The sequence below is a fragment of the Sinocyclocheilus anshuiensis genome, unplaced genomic scaffold (assembly GCF_001515605.1).
Source record: "Sinocyclocheilus anshuiensis isolate Anshui unplaced genomic scaffold, SAMN03320099.WGS_v1.1 scaffold1341, whole genome shotgun sequence".
Classification (NCBI taxonomy): domain Eukaryota; kingdom Metazoa; phylum Chordata; class Actinopteri; order Cypriniformes; family Cyprinidae; genus Sinocyclocheilus; species Sinocyclocheilus anshuiensis.
The window spans coordinates 179,850-202,934 of record NW_015553274.1 but is presented as its reverse complement, the minus strand read 5'-3'; the positions used below and the strand labels follow the sequence as shown (position 1 = coordinate 202,934).

Here is a 23,085-nt window from a genome sequence, read left to right as displayed (position 1 = left end):
CCGACTGATAAGGTAGAGCAGAAGTCTAGACTCTTTGAAGCGTTTGACTAAATATACCACCGTATTGAGCGGCAACACATTTTCCAACACTGACCATCGGATTTTATTATCCAGCAGACAATTGGATGCCTTTAAACACAATGGATATAGCATACTACCGTGCTACTCTTGCTATTTCTGCAATATATAATATGTATACTGTGCTTAGCTTGCACAGGAAACACAAATAACCTACTACAATATATATGCCAAAATTAGTAGTATTCAACAATACATGTTGTGTGGAATGCAGTATGCCACAATGCAATATCATGTGACACTGAAGACTGGAGTAACAGCTGATGAAAATTCAGCTTTGCATCAAAGGGATAAATTGTATTTTAAAATATACTCAAATAGAAAACAGTTATTTTAAATTGTAATAATATTTCACAATATTGCTGTTCTTTATGGATCAAATAAATGCAGTTTAGTGAGCATAAGAGGTGTCTTTCAAAAACATTACTATCTATTACTAAAACCTTAACAACATCTAACTTTTGAACAGTATTGTATGTAACAATCTTTTTCTTTACTTATTAATTGATGAGGCGCCAAATGTTAAGAATTTTATATTAATTATATATGATGTTTTGTATTTAAGAGCTGATAACAATGACAACAATGTAGCATAGAAAAAATAAATAAAAGTATACACTATATAATGTGCAGTGTTCAGTGCAGAGTAGTAAGCAAGTATTCCATACCAAACATAGCCAACATTTTTTTTTAACATGAGAGAATGTGAAATGAATAATGTCTCATGACGTGATTGTTTCAGGGCTCTTGTGGACATGATGCCATCTGAATTGGGGCCAGGCAACAACCAGCCAAACAAATCTAACAAGTCACACCACATAAATCCGGACCAATCTCAGGGTCACAGACACCAGCGCAGTAATGTAGCAGACAAACATGTGTCGTGAATCGACAGTAAATATGATTTTGGATTTGTGTGTGCCATGGTTTTTTTTGGACTGTCCAGTGGGGTGATGTTAGGCAGGGCTGAGGGGAACTTAGCTGGAGAGATTGCATGCCGAGCCTTGAGGGTTGTAGGGTCATGTCTTTCTGACTAGGTCACTCTGTTCCTGATGACTGGGCGTGATGCACACTCACACAAACACACATGCACAAACTCTGGTGGGGAAGGAAAGGCTCACAGTGGTGCGGTGCATCTGGAGCAGGTTTTAGATGAATGGGATGTGACAACAGCCCTGCCAGGCGAATGCCTGGCCAAGGTTTTTTTTGGGGTTTTTTTTTTTTGGAAAAAGTTTGGTAGAATGCAAAAATAGTGAAGATTCTCTCATTTATACTGGTAAAAGAGAAGATTTCCACCAAATGAACATTTCATCATTAGATTTTTACTTTAAAAGTGTCATTTCAAACCTGTATGACTCTGTGGACTCTTGTGGAAAACAACAGGAGAAATTGCACACAATAAAGAATGATTGTAATTTTGACAGTAAAAGACTGTGAAAATGCTAGACTGTAAAAAATGGTGTGAGCTATCTACTTAAAAAAATTATGGTACCAATATTACACATAATATTTTTGAGTAGTTTTTAAGGCTTGATTTTTTTACTGGAAACTACCTGAATAAATCATGTAATATCTCCTGAATTATTTAATCTATGACACAATGATTTTAATATTATTAGTGAAATGTGCTAATTTTAAGTTGATTCTCAACTCCATCTGCAATTTTGAGTAAGGCCTGTTTGTATTTGGCTTTGCGTTATTTTGTACAGTTAAAAGACTGTATACAGCCAGATAGCTCAAGTGGGAAAAAACTTTACTGCACTAGCATTAGCAAAGCTACTGCTCATTGAACAAAGCATCATGCCTCATAGTGGTAGTACATGCAGTTATCCATAACCATAAGCTCTACTCTTTTGAAACTCTTGAAACTCTTTCAAATGTCAAACATAAATACAGAGTTCTGGCATGATATTCTAGATGGCACAGTCCGATGGGTCTAACTCAATCTGACCTAATGATATCATTATCACATGGAACAGCCATAACCATAAGCTCTACTCTTTTGAAACTCTTGAAACTCTTTCAAATGTCAAACATAAATACAGAGTTCTGGCATGATATTCTAGATGGCACAGTCCGATGGGTCTAACTCAATCTGACCTAATGATATCATTATCACATGGCACAGCTGATTGGTTCTCTCCTGTATCGGTAGCCAATGAGCTCGCTGCTCAAAATTCAAATATATGACTAGTGCTTGCCGTAGCAGTTGCAGCTTGCTTCAGAAACCCTCCAGCTTCCCCAGCTCCACCTGTATAGATCTGCTACGAGGTGATTCATGTATGCTATATGGGGGTAATTTCATGTGTTATATTTGCAGCAGCAATATTTCTTAAATGCTCACAGCAGCATGTTGTGGATGTATTGGCAGTAGCAAGTCTCGGTACTTGCTCTGCCGCAGCAGCAGCAGCAGCAGCGTAGCAGATCTATACCGCCAAGACCAAATACATTAACATTGACATGTACATTACCATGCCAATCCCCCTGAGAGTTGTCATGACAGAACTGAACCTTAAACACTAATAGATGTTTCCCTTTATTCAAAAGCACATAAAGTAGCACTTAATTTCAATATTTACTCTCCATATCCAGCCATATGTAAAGCATGCTGGGAACTAACAATCATGGCAAAATAAAACTGCAAAATTGAGCTAATTATCTTAAAATAAATAGGTAGCCTTCTTTCTTACATTTTTTTTTTTTCAGTTTAATCAGTTCCTCAATTCAAGCCACAAAACTGCGCAAGTTTCCTTCAAAAAATGAGGAAAACATAATCTCTTGGTTTTATTAGTGAAAAGTTCTCCATATTTTCTATACAACACTGAACCACAATTTCTTTAATAAAATATACACAATATTTGTAATTATCACCTTTATTTTTTAAGTGAAAATGACAAGACCCATGATTTATTTTTTACAGTGTACTGTAAAAACCTATTGATTGGTTAAAAGTACATGCAGCTTCTATGTAGTAGAATGTATTTCTATGTATTTACCTCAGTTTGTGATACTGATGATGATCTTTGATTAATAATGTTTCTTTCACTTTACCACCTGTGCTATTATGGTGGTTGTGTGTTTAAGTATAAAAATAAAAACAAAGATTAGTATCAGCATGGTTATGCTAAATGGCTGTTGGATTTACTGATTTAATTTTTTTTTTTTTTTAATTACAACAGTTTTAAACTGTAAAATGTATAGGTTATTCTGTAAAGCTGTTTACATTTTTGCTGTATTTTATACATAATTATTCTGGCAACCACAGCTGCCAGTTTTATCTTGTAAAAACAAAAGGACATTTCTATTCCATGAAATTAGATGCTTATAAGATTCAGAAAAGATGCAAAATTACCAAAGTATCAAAAAGTGGTCCATACAACTTGCTAACTTCCAATTTATATGATAGTTTTGTCTGAAAAACACAGCATTTAAGTTGTAATTTATTGACATTTTCCCCTCCAGTGAGCTGTTAATGCTGTGACCAAATCAATGAGCTGAACACACAAACCGATTCGTGAACAGATCATTCAGACTGGCTTTGTGAACTACATTAAATGATTCAATGAAAAGATCTGACTCTCAAAAAAAAAAAATAAAAAAAAATTGGATGTTAAGTCATATGCACCACGCTTTTCCCTGTTTATGTTCCTCCGAAGAAAAAATGCCATAGCAGTTTGGAACAACTTGAGGGTGAGTAAATGATGTCAGAATTTTCATTTTTGGGTGAATTAATCCTCAAAAATCAAAACCTTGGCAAGCTCAGATAAACCTGAGGTTGTCTGCTGTCATAACTGAAACTGTGTAATGTGTGCAACGCAGCCCGCACGTATGCTGGGTTCGCATGGGGAAATGTTGCTTTTGGATAGAACGTGCAGAGCTCTGAGATGGCAGACTCTTCTAAAAGAGCCCATACTTCTCCACTCCAGAGAGAGAGAGAGAGAGAGAGAGAATTCGATTTGAAAGCTGTATGTCCCACTTTATGTGAGACAGAAGGGTGTTGGGCATGAATACTAAACAGTGTTTTCCCCCAATTACAAGCAAGCTGGGCTATCGCTGCCACTGGGGGACAGCTGGAGCTCATATGCTTTGATTTGACCAAGTGAAGTTCAGATGAGAGCTTCCCATATTGCCCCAGTGTGAGTGATTGAGCGATCTATCAGCGGAATCAGGGGCAGCGTGAGAGCGAGCGCATATTTGTGTGCGAAGCAGACGTGAGAAGGTGTTACGCACAGAGATCCATCTTTCTAAGGAAATTCAAGTCTGTATTTCTGTCATTGAAAGGTTTTCAATAGACGTCTCCAGCATTTGGAGAGCACCCTTTGTGTCACTGGCCTTGGAGCTGACAAATACTTGCAACAGCACACACAATAACACGATTTGCAAGAAGTATGAGATGAGAAGTATTAGCTTGTTGACAGAGGACTGGAACACTCAATATGTTAGTGTATGTGTGGCTGAAAGATGGTTTTCTGAAAGAAAAGACATTGTTTGTTGTTATGTATATTATATTATATTATATTATATTATATTATATTATATTATATTATATTATATTATATTATATTATATTATATTATATTATATTATATTATATTATATTATATTATATTATATTATATTATATTATATTATATTATATTATATTATATTATATTATATTATATTATATTATATTATATTATATTATATTATTATAAACAAGCACCTCAGAAAATAATCAAGTGACTTTGTTTCTTTATTTTAAATGTTCTAATAAAAACTCCCCAGTGATTTACCTTTTGTACAACTTTCACTCTAAAGGCAGAAAAAATAAATATAGATGACTTTATTCCTTATGAACAGAGCATGTTCCAGAACTTAAAAAAGCTGCTCCTGTCACTTATTATATTTTAAAACAAAAGCAGAATGACAGGGGGGTTTTCTCTTGCTGTGATACTGTGATAATGGAGGCCGTGAATAACTTCAGACATCTGTATGTCTTTTCTTATAAGAGTACCGCATATCAGTCTGCAGATTTAACACGACTGCAGTTCATGACAAATGATGGTGCATTCTTTTCCTTTAACAGAAAATGAGTTTTGAGGAACAGCTTTGAGGGACACACAGCGGACGATTCTGCCTAATCACACCACACAGGAGGCGCTCCTCAGAAAACACATCTGTCCCACCAACCAGTAAATCTCAGGTAATGTGCTTTACTTTTTGTTTGTTCTGGGCAATAAAGCATTTTTACACTACCCTTAAAAAGTTTGGAATCAGTACAGTTTTCTATTTTCTATTTATTCAGCAAATATACATTACATTAATCAAAAGTGATAATAAATAATAAATAAATAATAATAATAATAAATAAGATAATAAAAAAGATATCTATTTCAAACAAACGCTGTTCTTTTGAACTTTCTATTTATCAGAGATCAGTTTCCAGTTTCCATAAAAATATTAAACTGTATTCAACATTAATAAATGATAATAATAAGAAATGTTTCTTGAGCATTAAATCAGCATATTAGAATTATTTCTGAAGGAACATGTGACACTGAAGACTGGAGTAATGGCTGCTGAAAGTTCAGCTTTGTCATCACAGGAATCAACTGCATTAATTTTAAAATATATTAAAACAGAAAACAGTTATTTTAAATTTAAATAACGTGTTCACAATATTACTGTTTTTATTTAAAAAAAAAAAAACAATCTTACCCACTTCAAACTTTTGAACGGTATAACCCGTTCTAGCACTAGAAGAATAGGGGTGTGTCTCAATCTGCTCCCTGGTATACAGTATTAAGAGGGGATGCCACAAGCATAAGCAAAGCACTGTTTTTGTATAGCAGTAACCAAGGAAACGCTGTGCCATAAGCCCACCTGCTGTCAGAGAGTGAATTTGCATTCTCATTCAGCCCGTCTGCTGTTTCTGTCTTGTGCAGAGATGTTTTATGTATAATTTCAAAAAGCTAGTAAGTCGGACCATTCTGTTTTTGCTTCAAATTTTGAAATTATTTAAATTTACTAATTTAAATGAAAGACTATGCTACATTTGTGTAGCATCTTACAGTATAACACATGATTACAATAACGAAAACCGTTATTAAAAACGAAAACTGTGTTGAACGGTGGGCTAACTGCATTGTTGCATCCCTAGTACTAAGTACACTAACCAAGGAGTTGTTTTTGCTGTCCTGTTGTTAAAATCATTCCAGTGCACATTCATTCCCAGAATGCACCAAGCATCAAGTTCTTTCTATATTCATGTGTTCTGACGTCTTTCAAGTTGTAAGAAAACACAGCCTTATTTTTTTGCTTTTAATTATCCCTAAAGTGCAAGAGAAGCAACCTTGGAAACTTTAAAGTATTGCACAAGAATTAAAGTACTTACAAGATTTGTTATTGTTATATATATGTACATGTATATGTATATGTGTGTGGCTGTACATACACATATGTAGTTGTTTTTTGGTGTTTGCCTTAGTGTTATGTTAGAATCATTATTATGCTCACCTTTTGTTCTTTTAATATTTTGAATTGTTTTTAGCTTTGTTTTTTTGTTTTCATTTAAATGTTTAGTTTTGAAATGTTGTTGTATGCATTTGTCATTTTTATTTAATTTATTTTATTTTCTTAAATGTGTATATATATAGTATTTATAGAGTTTTAGCTTTTAGTTTTAATTACTTTTTCTTATTTGTAAGTCGCTTTGGATAAAAGCGTCTGCTAAATGACTAAAAGTAAAAGTAAAGTATAGTATATGTTTGAATGTCTTAATGCCATTATGTATGTACAATAATAATTTTTCTTGATTAAAAAATCAGGACAAGTTCATATTTTGTAAAGACACTGCACTTTTAAAAGCCACAACAAAAATGTAAGATAAACAACTCATAACAAAAGGATATTGGTATGCTATACAGTGATGTTTCCTAGTGTTCAGTGAATCAAGACCCATGCAAGTGCCCAAATTTGTGTTCATTATAAACTGATTCACAACGCTGGCAACTAGGGCACAGAATGAGACACAGCATAGCTCTTAATACAATATAAACATTGATGCATTATAGCCACATGTACCGCATGACCAATACTTATCCATGGTTCACAGTCTGTATTTTTCATAATAAACATATTCTTTTATCATCTATGATCTCTCTCGTGCAGTTCAGTGCAGTTCATAACCATCCTTGCTGCAGACATCATTGCCCTTTTACACTTGCTTTCACAGTAGCTAGTAGATGGAGGTCAGGCTATTTGCTGCTTCTTTTCTCCAGATGGAGGTGGATGCGGCCAAAAAGCGTCATCGAACACGATCTAAAGGTGTGTGAGGTACAACGCACTCACATAGTATTAGCTGCAGTCTCAACCTACGGCCAAATCCATTTCCCCACTTTCGGTCCATAACTGAGAATTTTATTGACGTTCACAAATCATCACTGACGTCAGTAATGATAAACCTGGGCTACTGATTGGACAAGTGAACCAGAAGAGCCCAGAAAATTAGTCTGCTCATAATAATATGATTCCATTGTGTGATAAAGCTCATGTTGAGATGTTTCCTCACTAACTGTTCTCGCTTTCATGTTTTTTGCAGTTGCCGTGGAGGCTGCACAAGAGCTGTTCAGGTCAGTCTGCATTCAGTACAGGAATCATTCACTTACAGTTTGCAACCTATTAACTTTCATAATGTGATGTATTTATGAGCTAAACAGGATATTTAACTGGAAAAAAATCCAAATGGCTACATTCAAAAAAAAAAAAAAAAAGTTATTTCAGAGGCGAAGCACATTTAATATTCACTATTCATTCAAAAGTTTGGGGGTGGGTAGGAAATTTTAATGTTTTTGAAAGAAGTCTTTTATGTTCACCAAGGCTGCATTTTTTTTTTAAACACAGTAAAATAATACAGTAATAGTGTGAGATATTATTGCAATTTAAAATAACTATGTTTTCTATTTTAATATATTTTAAAATGTAATTTATTCCTGGGATAGCAAAGCTGAATTTTTAGCAGCCATTACTCCAGTCTTCAGTGTCACGTGATCTTTCTGAAATCATTCTAGTATGCTGATTTGCTGCTCAAGAAACATTTGTTATTATTATCAATTTTGAAAACAGCTGTGCTGCTTAAATTTTATGTGGAAACTTTTTTTCAGTATTTTCTGTTAAATATAGTACAGCATTTATGCGAAATATAAATCTTTTGTAACACTATAAAGTATTTACTGTCACCTTTAATTAATTTATTGCATCATTGGTGAATAAAAGTATTAATTTCTTAAGATGTTACTACCCTAAACATTTGAATGGTAGTTTAATGCATTTTGTTTTATAATTTTAAGATCATAAATGTTTGGTAAATAAGCTTGATTTTGATTTCATGTTGGTTTTCATGTAGCACAGGATTGTCTTTATGTCTAACTAATATTTACCTAGTACAAAGAAGTGACTAACTTACAAATTTGGAAATGGTACTTTCTTGAACTGGTTTGCTCACATATGCTATCTCAACTTGCAATTTCTGTCTTTAAAGACTAAAACAGGTGTATGACTCAATGTGCATTTCTGTTCAAGGTGGCATCTAAGTATAATTTTGCTTATTGATATTTTTCGTTGTGATTTATTCAATATGGCAAGTACTACAGGCAGAACCTCTAAATAGACATTTCAGTGTAATTGCCTTTAGTGAGAATATATGATTCTCCCAATTAGTATTAGTAAATATCCCTGCACTCCTAATGACATCATGCATCATGATGAGAGTGAATGGCCTGTTTTTCCTCCAGGGCGGTGAGTCGTTTTACTCCTATCTGCCCGTCACTTTTTCCCCTGCATATCTTTCCCTTAAGCACAATTTACAGGCCCTGCTAAATGGCAGTATTTTCCTCATTATGAATGGTTTAACACCCACGCTGTTGTTAAAAAAGACTCTTTTTTTATATTTTCTGGCTACGTGTCCAATTACAATGACAGCAGCTAGAACACAAGGGTGTGTGACTGTGGGAGTGTGGTATGGCCGGTTTTCCAGAGGCAGCTCTCTACTATGTCATCTTTATTATGGTATCAGACTGAGAAGAGAAGTGAAATTCCCTCTGTTCTCTCTCTCTCCTTCCCAATCATCAGGACAATCTGCTTCATCAGCAGGTCCTGGCCTGTAGCTGCAGGCATCTTTAACACCAGTTACACTCACTGATGGGTCACCAGCTTGATCAGACACAGATCCCTAGCCAATGCCATAAATGGGGATATGCAATTCTTGTGCTATAGGCCGGATTTGAGACACGTTCCCATTCAATTTCCTACTCTTTTGCTAAATTCTAAGCTTAAAATAGATTCAGGTTTAAAACATGCACCATATAAAAAGTCACTTTTGATTATTTTTATGTGTCCTTGTTAAATAAAAAGTATTTAAAATTGTTACTGACCCCAAACTTTTGAATGGTAGTGTATAAATGCTGCTGTTCAATAATACAAATATTACAAAACTGTATGCTTTCTAGTTTATTGTGTTGCATTTAGTGTGAATGCACAATTCAAGGATGCTGTTAACGTTGTGCTGCTGTTTCACTGACACATTGTTTGTGCGTGTGGCGTGAAACAGGCTTCACTGTCCAGTACTGGTAGAATATGACTTTTGATAGACACAGAAATACCACTGCCAATCAAGTAAATGCTTATTGAATACTTTAGGCAATCACTGACACTGTAACTAATGTGGGTAGTTTCATGTTAATGACTGGTTTGCTGCTCTGACCCTGAGCTCGAGTGGGGCAGGAGTTCTAAACTTGGATGTTTTCCCACATGGCTTTTAACTGGCTGTGGACCTAAATGGAGCAGGCAGAGAGGAATACACAATATGAAATATGAAATATGGAGCCTGGTGAGTCATCGGCCTGGAGGACACTGGGAGCTCTCTAAATCTGTAATGAAGGCCGATCGATGTGCCACGGTTCGAACATAGTCAGCAAGAACGAGCATATATGTGTCTGTGTGTGCATGTGTGACGTCAGTCTTGTATTAATTATTTCTCTCATCTGCAGCTGTCCCACACCTGGATGTGATGGTAGTGGACATGTCAGCGGCAAATACGCAAGACACAGGAGGTAAGAACCAGCCTCTCATTCATATGAATGTGTGCCCACCCCTGAAAGTCTCTTTAAGGCTGCGAGAACGAAAGCACTTAGCCACTTACAGAAAAGCTCAAGACCAATAGCAAAATTAAGTAAACTGAATTTGAATAAGGCCTACTTTCTTTTCTTTATGCACATCCTTTTACCAGCCAAAAGTTGTGAAAGTGCAGTTAAACAGAAACAGAGCTGGCATTTACTAAAGTGAAGTGTTTTTACAAAGTAGGATATTCTGGATTTTAGTAGTAAAGAATTTATTAATTTAATGGAATGGTTTACTTCAGTACTTACAGTACTTAACATTAGCCCTCAGTATTAGCATTTTTTGCTTTGTACTCTAAAAACTTTCTCCATGTAACTGAACTGTTTGAATGTAGCTGTTGTAGACTTAAAGGGATAGATCACTCAAAAAAAATGTATGTAAAATATTATTCGAGAATTTTAATCCATATCTTCTAAAGAGACCGCTTCATACACTGTCATGTCAAATGCCATGTTTAATTCAATGTGTTGCTTGCCATTTCTTTGCAATTGTTTGTGAAATTTCATAGCAATTTATGAGTGAAAATTGTTTTACTACCAACATTTTTTCAGTGTATGATGAACCGATTTAACCGATTTTATTCACATTTAACACTGATCAACGCACATACATAGAGCTCATTAAATATGACAAACTGAAGGTCAAAAGTGCTTGCTTAAAGCAAAAGAGCCACTGTTTGTTCTCACATGTCAAGTTGAGCATCCGTTCACTATATTTGATGAGCTCTGTATATGTATTGTATGTTGTTTATCAAAAAGATCGTGTCTCTTCAGAAGATTTGGATTAAACCTCTCGATTTATGTGGGTTTCTTTTTTCTACTTATGAACTTGTTGAACCGGCAAAGCTTTGGTGGAATGGACTTTCAGTGGAAGGACAGAAATCTCCTAGGCTTAATTAAAAATATCTTTTATGTTTCAAAGATGAACAAAAGTCTTATGGATTTGGAGCAACATGAAGGTGAGTAAATAAAGACAGAATTTTCATTTTTGGGTGAACTGTCCCTTTAAAAACGGATGTAAATGGACAATGGGTCTGTTGCTACCCTGGAATATCTAAGTCTCATTAGCATACATCGGGAATACGTGAAGCCTATCGGATGATAGGCGTGACATCATTAATATTTTAATCAGCTTGTCAAGTGTCTAGCAAGATTGTGCTGTTTGTTTCCTGTTTGATAAAAAGCTTTTTTAAGGACAAATTGTTGAAGCAATAAAAATGGCACCTTTTCGCTAACAAGCAACTTGAGTTAATTCATGTTTACACTGATATAAGTAGAGCGTTTTAAATATTTAGGTTTTCATTGCACTTTCATCTTCACATAGCTACAAAGCTAACAGCATCTAATTTGACAACTGTTGTCAGTCACTCTCAGTCTGTTCAACTTCCATGTTTAATAGTCTCTCCTCTTGATGATATTTACTGTACCTCAAAAGAAAGATACAAAACAAGAGAGGCAGAACAGAAAAGATTGATGGATACATCTACTGTGTCACCTCATCAGCCAAGCCCTGTGAACCACCAACCAGAATTGCATTTCTGCAACAGACAAATGGTACCTCCAGCAGGCCTCTCACTGAAAAGGCAGGCAGAGAGAGGGCGAGAGAGTGATGAATTACCCCCAAATGAGAGGGTGGGGAGGGAACAGCGCTCCGACTGTGCTGTCAGAGCATGCTAACATTTGGGGGGCATTTGTGGGAACATTGTGGGAATGGCAGGGTTGTAATGAGGACACTGCGTTACCTGTGGAGGCTACGCAGCGTCTGCCGCCCTTTACCACTCCATTAAAGAGTAATAATAACAAAACCACAACAGTGTTTGTCTCCTGCGGCATACATTGGGTTATATCACAGCAGAGGTTCACACCCCTAATGTATAGCTGCTCTGATGGGGGGATGAACTGATGTAATGTATACATTGTAAGTTTATGTATTGTAATGGCTTCTCAGGGCAAAACATTATGTGTACATCGGCCTTTTGCGCTTCATAACATGCACACACAACGCACAAAAATTGTGCAATGGCTTCTTACGGGGGCAGTACTCTTAAAGTGCACATTACTATTCTAAGGTACTAATATGCAGCTTTTAAGGGTAGATAAGGTACAAAGTTGTCCCTTCAAGGATACTGCCCTACTAACAAGCTGTTGTACCCTTAAATGTAAACATTTGTTTTTGCATATTTTTCGGTAACACTTTACAATAAGGTGTCATTTGTTAACATTAGTTAATGTATTAACCATCATGAACATACATTTGTTACAGTGTTTATTAATCTTTGTTAATGTTAGTTAATGAAAATGCAGTTATTGTTCATGTTAGTTCACAGTGCATTAACTAATGTTAACAAATACAACTTTTGATTTTAATAATGTATTAGTAATTGTTGAAATTAACGTTAACTAAGATCAATATATGCTGTAGAAGTATTGTTCATGCTTAGTTCATGTTAACTAATACAGTTAACTACTGTTAACTAATGAACCTTATTGTAAAGTGTTACCTGTTTTTCTAACAGTGTATGTAAGGGATCTATTTTGTAATAAAACACTGGCTCATTATATGAGTCTCACCAAATAGGTAAATACATGGATATGAAATATTAATCTGAATTAAAGTCATATGCAAATACCACAACATTATAGTAAAACTGAAGTCACAATGAAACTGAAGTAGCGACAGGTCTATTCCAGAGTGTTTGCGGAGTGATACGAAAAACATAAAAGTAGTGCCAGTTTCAGTTACCCTGATTATTGACCTAATATGCAGCGTTATCATAGACAACAGTGGATATTAGGAAAAATCTGACCACCGATTGTAGTGATTGACGAATCAGAATAATAATATTAGTAAACGAAGTGTTTGCAGTGTTTAATTAAAATCATAAGATTGCTAAAGGCGTGTTCACATTAGCAAAATTTTGGTGCATTTTCGCAGGTCTGTTGTTAATAGTGTGCAATGCATGAAGAACAGCTCACAAAGAAGTCATTTTCAAACCAAGCAGCTTTCTGTTGGTCAACGCAGCAAATTTGCATGGGGAACTTTTCCGCCCTCAAATTAAACTCCTGATTTCATGGATTCCTTTCGAAATTAACAACAGTAAATGTAACCACACTGTAACTCATTTATTGCAGTTAATAAAGATTAGAAGCGATCAATAAATATAAATTACGTCACATGACATTTGCCCAGTAGTTGAAAAGCAAAGTGGGCACTAAAGTGGGCAAATTCAGTTCTTAAAATATAATTATTAAGCCCAAAAAGTGGTGAGACAATTTTATAAATGTAATGTTCCTCCTAATTATAATGGCTGCTGCGCTGCTGCAATGGACCAATGGTGTTGCATTCATGTTAAAATGTTAGAAATAACATAAGATTTATCCTTGAATGTGCCATTTTCTCATTATCTAAAAAAAAATATCCTTCCATGTTGCATACCCTTCCTAAAAACATGTTATCTGTGAATTCTCCATTTTAATGTATCCCTTTTAGCAAATGCAGAGACTCGTAATAAGAGGATGTGTCAGTACAGGTGTGACAGCTATGATTTTAACAGGGTTTAGTAACTGCTTTATGCAAATTGTGTTTAGTGCCCCTTTTCTCTCTCGTTCTCTTTCTTTCTTTTTCTCCTCCTCCTCCTCCTCCTCTCCATCTGTGACTCTCTCTTGTTCCACTTTCCTATTTTCTATTCCTCTCTGCACTGCTCCTTTTTATCTTCCCCACATCCTGTCTCTTTGTTCCTCAGCCTTTCCCTTACTCCTTCTGCGGCTCTCTTTCCATCCCTCTTTCCAGTCTTCTTTCTCCTCCTCCCTCTTTCCCTCCCTTTCTGATGGATGACTCACGTAGGCTGAAGCCCAGGGCTGTATAATTCAGGGCTTGACAGGTAGCACTCACTAAAAGAATGGGAACTGAGCCAAGAGCTGGTGGCACCGGCCAGAGAATAGTATAGCTGTATGCTAGCTCTCACTCTCTCTGTTTTGTTTTTTTCCATCAATATAACACCCTGCCTGCTTTCGCTGCTCTACACAAGTCTGGTCTCTCCTCCTTTGTGGTAGCCACAGTGCACAGATTTTAATGCCAGCCTCTTTCATCCCCCATTGTATTTTCTCCCATCAGAAAAACAAAGAGACAATGTAGATGCAGTGTTTTGTAAGGGAATATGTGAAGTGTGAAAGGCCAATACAAGGATGGAAAAAGCATGTTGTACTAAATCTTGTGGGAGAGACCATGAAAAACCTACACAATTTATACAGTACATTCAAATGGAGGATAAGCATATATTTCTGATAATAAACAACAGACCTTGACATGTCAGTTCATCATTTTTTAGCAATGAGGCAATGAGGAAAAAAACAGCTCTCAAAGCTTAAAGTTTGATTCAGCTGAGACACGTTTGTTTTCATTGAGAAATGGTCTGAATGACTGTTTAGAAAGGTAGATTAATGAGTTACGCAGTTCAACTTTGCTCTCAAACAGCTGTTTGGTTGCGCCACAAAATGCCATTCATAAAAATTCACAATGGTTAAAACAAAACAGATGTGTTTAAATGCCAAAAGATGTTTGAATCGAAGAGGGACCACCTTAACAGCTTCAAAATGATCAGAATATATCAAAAGTCTGCTGTTTTGAAAATACATTGCATATTTTTTAGAGCTGCCATTTCCAATTTTTTTTTTTTTTTTGTACTGGGAATAGTGCCACTTTCAAAATTAGCAGTAACAAAGTATTCTAAGGTCAAAAAATAGGAGTCTGTGCAATGGTTATTTAAGAACCACTCGTGTAATATGCTATTTGCACTAATGGAGTGTTTGATCAACATTAATGTCTTTTGGGTTGAATGGAAGTCAATGGAACTATGACCACAGCTATTCGATTGCTGAGACAGAGCTGCTGATGGATCCCTTTGTCTTTTCCCTTCTCAAGAGTTTATTGAGGTTTAGCATGATGGACACTTACAGACGGTGTTCATTTATAGCCTTAGGCCATAATTTACACCTTCGTTCTATGTAGCAGGGAGAAATCATATTTGTGTGCCGGTAACTCACCAGCAGCATGCAAACAGATGGGCTCTGGACTGTGTGGGTGGCACATGCAGTTTTGTCCTCTGTCGTCTCTTCTCACTCACTCACTTTTTTTGATGGGTCTTCGGGATGCAGTCTATGTGGTCTGTTGGCTTCGTGCTCGTCAAGTCATTCTAAATGATCTGTGCTATATGTGCCGAGGGCTTGTTTGTTATCTGTGAGGTGTTTGTAATTCGCCCAAAGGATGAGCCAGATGTCTCTTTTATATACTGTAGTCAGCGCAAAACATTATTTGACCTATGGATGTGTTTCATAACCCCAAGTGTTTACTTGCAAGCAATACAAATGACATTGAATCACTTGTGTCTAATCTCTTGTGATGCAAAAAATTTTCGATCAAATAGACAATCTTGTATTCAACTACAGCTTCTGTGTTTTAATATTTTGTAACCTCTAATATAGTTTATTTCATACTGCAGTCAGTTCTAATTGTCATATTAGATTGGCTGAGTGGCGCTCTGCAAGTGTGCATATATAATCCGTTGATATACTGTTTGTATCACTCCGCTTGTCTGTTTTTGCTTCCAGACAGACTTTCAGGCTGTGCATTTGTTTTTTTCATTGACTCTTTCTGCAGGCTACATTGATACTGCAGTAGGTGGGGCCAAATGTCTGTCTTTGTGTGTGAGTCATTGATTGATTCATTCAGTTGATTTGTTTAATAACATTGATTAATTTAGTTACAAAACAAGTGGATGTTTTTATGAGTGAGCTGTTGAATCATTCATTCAAATGATTCAGCCATTAAGTCAAGTCAAGTCACCTTTATTTGTATAGCGCTTTATACGATACTGGTTGCGTCAAAACAGCTTTACAGTGTTAAACAGGAAAATAGTTTGTCAATAATGCAAGAACGCAATAACAGAGTCATTAACACTGATTCATTAAGGAACAAAACAAGTGACTGCATGAATTCAGAATTGGATAGTAGCGTACTACTATTAATATTTCTGCAATATCTTTCAATTATAGAAATAATAATAGCTGTATTATAGTATGCTGTTATGAATTCAGCAACTGTCTTTGAGTCATTGAATCACTCATTCAGACGATTTGTTTAATAACACTGATTTAGGAACAAAACAAGTGACTGGCTGAATTCGCAATAGCATACTAGCATATTACTCTTACTACTTTTTCCATATATTTATATTATAGAAAGAGCAGTATGCTGTTCAGTGAATCAGTAATTGAATCATTGATTCAAACGATTTGTTCGACAATATGGATTCATTCAGAAGCTGAACAAGTGGCTGAATTTCTTGCTAATTCTGTCTTTATACGTCTATTCTAAATGTTCCAAATATTCTAAATGCTTTATGTGAATTCATTTTATTACATTGCTTTATTCATAGTGAATGGTTGTTTGTGCATTCCTTTATAATGATGTACTTCCATTACTAATATAAACTGTCTTTTTTTTTAGATATATAAATTTGGCAACACTTACGTTTGGTGAACAGTTCTCACTTTTAACCAGTTGTTTATTAGCAAGCATATTACTAGCATATTGGCATTTTATTAGTACTTACAAAGCACATATTAATGCCTTATTCTTTATGACCATATTTCATATTTCCAATACCTAAACTTAACAACTACTTTACTAACTATTAATAAGCAGTAATTAGGAGTTTACTGAGGCACACGTTATAGTTAATAGTTAGTTAATATTGAGAACTCGTCCCCAAACTAAAGTGTGGCCATAATTTTTTATAAATTTTTTTGTGTGTTTTCATTATAATGGCTTTGTTTCATGAAGAAATGTGGAAAATGAATTTGAAATATCCTTGCACTCTCTAATATTGCCTGCAGTGCAATTTTTGCTCATTTTCCCTGGCCGTTTTAGACAGACCCCAGTTTGCCACAGAAGTTTCTGATGTGTGTATCTGTGTGATCTTAACCCATATAACGTGCCTTTATAATTAAGAGAGGTGCTTTTCCCATTGGATGAATCCTGTAGTCAACACTCAGTACAGAGTTTCCCTCTGTCTGTATCGCATTTCCATCCATCTGATATCTCACGTAGGTCCGAACCTGTGTGAATGGCAGACTTATGCCTCCCAAGACCACGGCGAGATGTAAAACCCCGCTCCAGGGTCAGACTTCACGAGCCTCTGCGGTAAATTGAACCACCAAGGACATGATCACCGCAAACAGCCTCTCGGTGTGTGTGGTAGTGTGATTGTACGCCGTGTTTTTAGGCAGAGGGGGACCAGGCTCTGCAGTGACAGAGAAGGCAACTGAGCTGCAGAGACAGAAAGAGCCCTGCAGAATGCACAACACCAGCACCTCCTTTGTTCTGCTTTTTGGGAGGGTGCAGAATGAAGGGAGGTTAGCAGGAAGATGTCTTTCAGGCTCAGAATCACTGATCTCTCTCTCTCTCACTCTGTCTGTCTGCTCAAATGGCAAATCCCACTCCTGAGGGGGAGATCACCATGGTGACAGCGACTTGCCACGCATGCCTGTGGATGCTGCAGTGTAGGAGCACGGAGGAGCCGCGCGCTCCTATGGCAACTCGAACACGAACAGCCAGCTGTAGCTGCTGAATTCGCCTCCATGGCCCTATAGTGTCACACTCTGTGAGAACGTACCTGGTGCCACAGCAGCTTGAATCCACAATAGACTACAGCCTGAACATGCTCTTGGTATTCGGGCCAATTAAAACCAAAGAGCATTTCTGTTGGCTAATCTGAGGTCCCTCATTGTAACAGAACGACTATTTGAAGACTTTTAATTAAAAAATAATTGCATGTTTTTAGAAACAGACGTAGAAATTATTCTCGTCACTTTGACAGCAATATTTGCTACATTATTAAAATGGTTGCTGTGGAAATGATCAAACGGAGCAGGTCCGGGCTAATATTCTGCCCATTGCTGGTATTAGTCAAGTTCATCAGAGGATTTGTCCACCAGGAGCTGTCTGACTGAAGTCATTATTTCTCCCGGCAGTTCTGAAAGGCTCACAGATCTCTCTCTCTCATTCTCTCGCAGTCTCTCTATCGTTCTCACTCTCTCTCTCGGCCGTAATTACCTTAGTCCCACTCAAAGCCTGCCTCTGCCGCTCCCGTATTCAAATGTGGTTTAATTACCTGTGGAATTTTAATTGGCGTGGCCTGCCAGTGGGAAACGCGAAGGTGTCCAAGGTTATTCCGAGTCGTTCGCGAAACGCTCTCACCCACACAGATGACGCTGGCTGCCTGCCCGCACAACACACCATCACATAGAAGCACAGCCTCTATAACCAGCCCCTGCTTCAAACAATAAAACAATAAAGAGAAAATGGGCACCTCACACCAACAGGCCGACTGATGCATTGTAAGGTTATGAGGTTGAAAAATGTGATTTTTATGGACTCTTTTAAGTCAAGTCAAGTCAAGTTTATTTGTACAGCGCATAGGTCTGAGAGGAAATCTGCAAATTCTTTTAGGAAATCTGTTTTAAGACACATTGGCCATTGTTACCACAGTTATTGTTAATACTGTAAAATCCTAATTAATGATTATTACAGTGCAGATTTTAAGGATTGGATTTGTTTTAAACCATATTAGTTTAAACATCTGATATACGGTTTTCTGAGCACACAACCGAAGCACACGGACAGAAAGTGGCCACCAGACCGCATGTGAGTACTAAACTAAGTTCTCATTCACACACAAGTTCCACTGCTCTCTTGTCTCCTCTGAGGCTAGGACTCTAAATGGTGTTCTGTGCTCTCTGTGCAGCCAAAGACAGAACAGTTAGCAAGTTTTGCTCAAACTTTCGCCATGGCGTTAAAACTGGTACACCGCTGTCACTTGCGAAATCAAAATGACAGAGCCGTGGGTGTAAACTTACAGATTAAGGGGCGGTAATATTATAATGAGATCCCTTTGCAATGGCACTAGGGGAGCGAAATCAGACACGCTCGTTTTTTCAGACGCTTGCAGAAAAAGGCTTACCAAAACAAAGTTACTAGATTAATCTTTTTCATGTTTCCTTGGTTGCTAGATGCACCAGAGACCTTATTATAGCACTTAAAACCTGGAAAAGTCAGATTTTCATGATATGTCACCTTTAATATGTGCAATAAGCTTTCAGAATATTTTGTCTATTTATTTATTTTTGTAATATTCTTTTGTAATATTCTAATTCAAATGCTGTGGAGATGTCAGTTTTTATTTTTAATAATTATATAATTTTCACATTTTACTTATTTATAATTCTAATAAATTGCTGACATTCAGGTTATGAGTTTTCAGTGAAAAATAGTATTTTAATCATCCAAATTAACTACCATGGTGGTGACTGATACCAACTGCAGATTTATTATTGTACTCATAATTGTAATGAGTTTGCTATATTATTGTTTTCAACTTGGTTTCCATGCCATTTTTTTCTGGTTGAACCCTTGTCAGTTACAGTATTATAACTCACATGCAGATTTTTATTCTGCATGTGAGCAGCAGCCCTCTGTCCGCAAATTCTGATTTGAGCAGGTTCTCATCTGAGGATGCGAAAGATAACTGCCTGCAAAAGGATCTGAATTTAGAATGTTTGACAGTCTGATGAGTACTGTGAAGTAGAAATATATTTGAATTATTTCTGAGATTCATAGCAAATGCAAAGGTTTTTTTTTTTTTTTTTTTCAGTACTAATTGTCCCCAGGAGCCAGATTATGTTCAGCAACACAGCACTTTTCTTCTTCCTTACATATTACACTTTATCATAGATTATACATCATTGAATTAGTCAAAAGCTCTTTTTTTCCAAAATAATGGATAATATGTACTCAAATGTATTGTTCAGGTATGTAAGCCTGGGGGTCAACCTTCATCATAAAGCCACAAATAAACCTTTTTTGTATGCAAACTGAATTGATTCAAAGGATGCTACATTCAAACCACATATAATTGCACATGCTGTTTTAATGCAATTAAAGTGGAATTTCTGAAAACCTAATGATTATGACCACCTAATGATGTTAGGAATAGCACTGTCTTGTGGGACCAGAGTTCAAGCAGCATACACATTTACATGAATAAATGTGCCAGTGGTTATTAATGCTTTATTATGTCTTAAATAATTCTAATACTTCTTATCTCTGAGGGCTGAGATTTGGCACAGACACTCTTCACAAATTCAAGGTAATTTTTCACAACTGTTGAGCATAATTCTCTGGGTTTTTGTTTTCTTTTTGTTGTGCAGTGTGTATGGATGCCCGTTGGCTAAGAAAAGGAAAACCCAAGAGAAACCTCCAGAGGAGCCAGCTTCCAACCGCCGTCCATTTCTAACCATGGCTGATGGAGAGCCCACCATGTATGAAAGCTATGAGGCCATGGAGGAGGTAGAGGAGAGGGAACAGGAAGAAGAAGAGGAGGAGGAAGGGGAAGAGGAAGAGGAAGGGGATGGTGAAGAAGAGGAGTGCTCAGATGACATTGAGGAACTGGGAGAGGAAGAAGAGGATGAGGAAGAGGAAGGAGAGGAAGATGGAGAGGTGGAGAGAGAGGAGGTAGAGGAGATAGAGCAAATGGAGGAAGAGGTAGAAGAGGATAAGGAAGTGGTGGAGGAGGATGGGGATGATGAAGAGCAGGAAGAGGATGAAGAGGAGGACGATGAAGATGAGCATGAGGAAGAGGAATACTATGAAAATCAGAGTCATCAGCAAAGTAAGTCTTCTCTGATTGATTGCATATTCTGCTAACGTTTTCCAGAACATTTGTATAGTTATGGAACAATAAAAATATTATATATATTTTTTTTTATATATTTTTAAATAAAAATAAAAAAGTATGTATGTTTGAATAATTAAAATATCTTTATGACTTTTATGATCTTATGATTTTTAAGAACATTCTAAAGACATTTCTCACTTGATTCATTAACTCATGGACGTGGTCTTTTTTTTTTGCTTGTTTGTTTTTAAGAATTGTAAAAAAAAATTATCAAGTCTGATAATGTTGAAAGAACGTTCTATTCATGTTATTACAAGATTTTTCAGAGAACCTTTACACGGCATTAGCCAAAATTGTGAGAATGTTCCCAGTTAGCTAGTCCCAGTTAACACTGAAAGTTACATAAACACTGAAAATGTTCAGTTTTTTATATTTAAATGTTTTTCCTTGGTTATATGAACATTCTGGAAAATTTTAGTAGGAAATGTAATGTTTAGAATCTACAGAAGGACATGTTGTTGCTCTGACACACAGAATGCTTCATGAAATATGAATCAAGGACAGCTTATTGTAGGTCAACCGACATTTCAGAGTATAACTGACAGAATATGCAGTCATTAAAGTCAATGTTTTATTTCTTAAATTGCCTGTTTTAGTTTCAAGTCATACAGTATGTGTAATTTACTGAATCACAGTGAAATCTACATACACCCTGCCGAGAATGGCCGGCCTTCGCCATCCTAATTAACTTGAAGTTTACAGCATGGAACAATCCAACTCCCCTTTCGCAATTGAGGGAAAGCAGATGTGACTGCTTCCTTAGTATGCGTCTCACCCTCACTCTCTGGTGTCCTCAATCGCTTGTGACAGTGCTTCCAGAGTAATAGAGAGAAGAGGCTCTCTGAGTTATTAACTTTGGCCCCCCTCCACACATGCACACCACCGTTCCAGGAGGTGTCAAATACACTCAGCCCCCCCACCCCTCCCTGGTGAAAATGGGCTCCTCCTGAGGATATTTCTGGCTCCAGAAACAGAGCACCTTATCCTCTGCTTATCCCTTCAGTCTCATCCGCCTCTGTCCCAAATACAAGCAACACTAAAATCTTTTCAGTACAATTGAGAGGCTTTCAGAGCAGCCTGTGCTGCTTACATGTTATAGAACACGAATATGTCTGGTGAAACATTTAAAAGGCTGCCTGATGATTCATGTACCATATTGCCGTTTCTCTAAAATTCATCTGCTTCTTTTGCAGAATACTCAAATATATTTCAGCGGCATAGTGGCAGTTACCATCTTGCTAAATTGCATTTGATTATTTAAATCAATTTGTACCTGTGTCATCGAGCTGTACGTGAAACCCTGGCATGACATTTGTCTTTGATTTGCTGCATCAATGCTATAGTTCATGAGACGTTACATTTTCATAATGATAGTGTTCAGACCGCTTCAGATTATAGAGAGGACTGACATTTCGTTTGTGAATTTATCATGCCTCTCAAGCCACTTGCTTTTAACAGAGTGGAAGGCCCTAGTGCGCAATGTATTTAAGGATGTATTTGTTGAAGCGGTTTAGAAAATCTTAATCTATTTCGATAATCCACTATAGACAATCTATTAACTATAAGTAACTTTGCAACTACATGTCAACTAACTCTCATTAGCGTATTAGTAGAGTAGTAGTAGACTGTTAGGCTAGGGTTAGGGTTAGTAGAATAAGTTGACATGTAATTACAATGTTACTTACAATCAGTAGAATTTCTGTTGGAGGAACATCAAAATAGTGTTAGCATAGACTAATACTCTAAAGACTGGTAGTTGACTGATAGTTGCAAAGTTACTCATTGTCAGCAGAATGTCTAAAGTGGACTATCAAAATAAAGTGTTGTCAAATTCCTCGTGTTTTTCGCATTTGACCAACAAATTGTTCTCTTTTCTCTTCAGACGACAATTATTCCAGTGGTGGACAATCAAAATCCAATCAAATAGTTGAGAAGGACAATAACAATAACAACAGCATTAACAATGAGGAGTATGAGAATTATGACGAGCTGGTGGCCAAGTCTCTTCTCAACCTTGGTAAAATTGCAGAGGATGCTGCCTACCAGGCCATGACTGA

The 23,085-nt window shown here is 36.6% G+C and overlaps 1 protein-coding gene across 1 annotated transcript in view; it reads left to right on the top strand.

Annotated features, from left to right (window-relative positions):
• The first annotated feature begins 6,847 nt into the window (after positions 1–6,847).
• The window catches only part of LOC107668232 (myelin transcription factor 1-like protein), a 37,429-nt gene continuing 21,191 nt past the window's right edge, over positions 6,848–23,085 (top strand). Inside the window, exons 1-4 of the mRNA XM_016460037.1 lie at positions 6,848–7,386; positions 7,661–7,691; positions 10,107–10,169; positions 20,502–20,962. Coding sequence (XP_016315523.1) covers positions 7,305–7,386; positions 7,661–7,691; positions 10,107–10,169; positions 20,502–20,962 — 637 coding nt within the window. The 5' untranslated portion in view covers positions 6,848–7,304. The remainder of the gene's footprint in view (positions 7,387–7,660; positions 7,692–10,106; positions 10,170–20,501; positions 20,963–23,085) is intronic.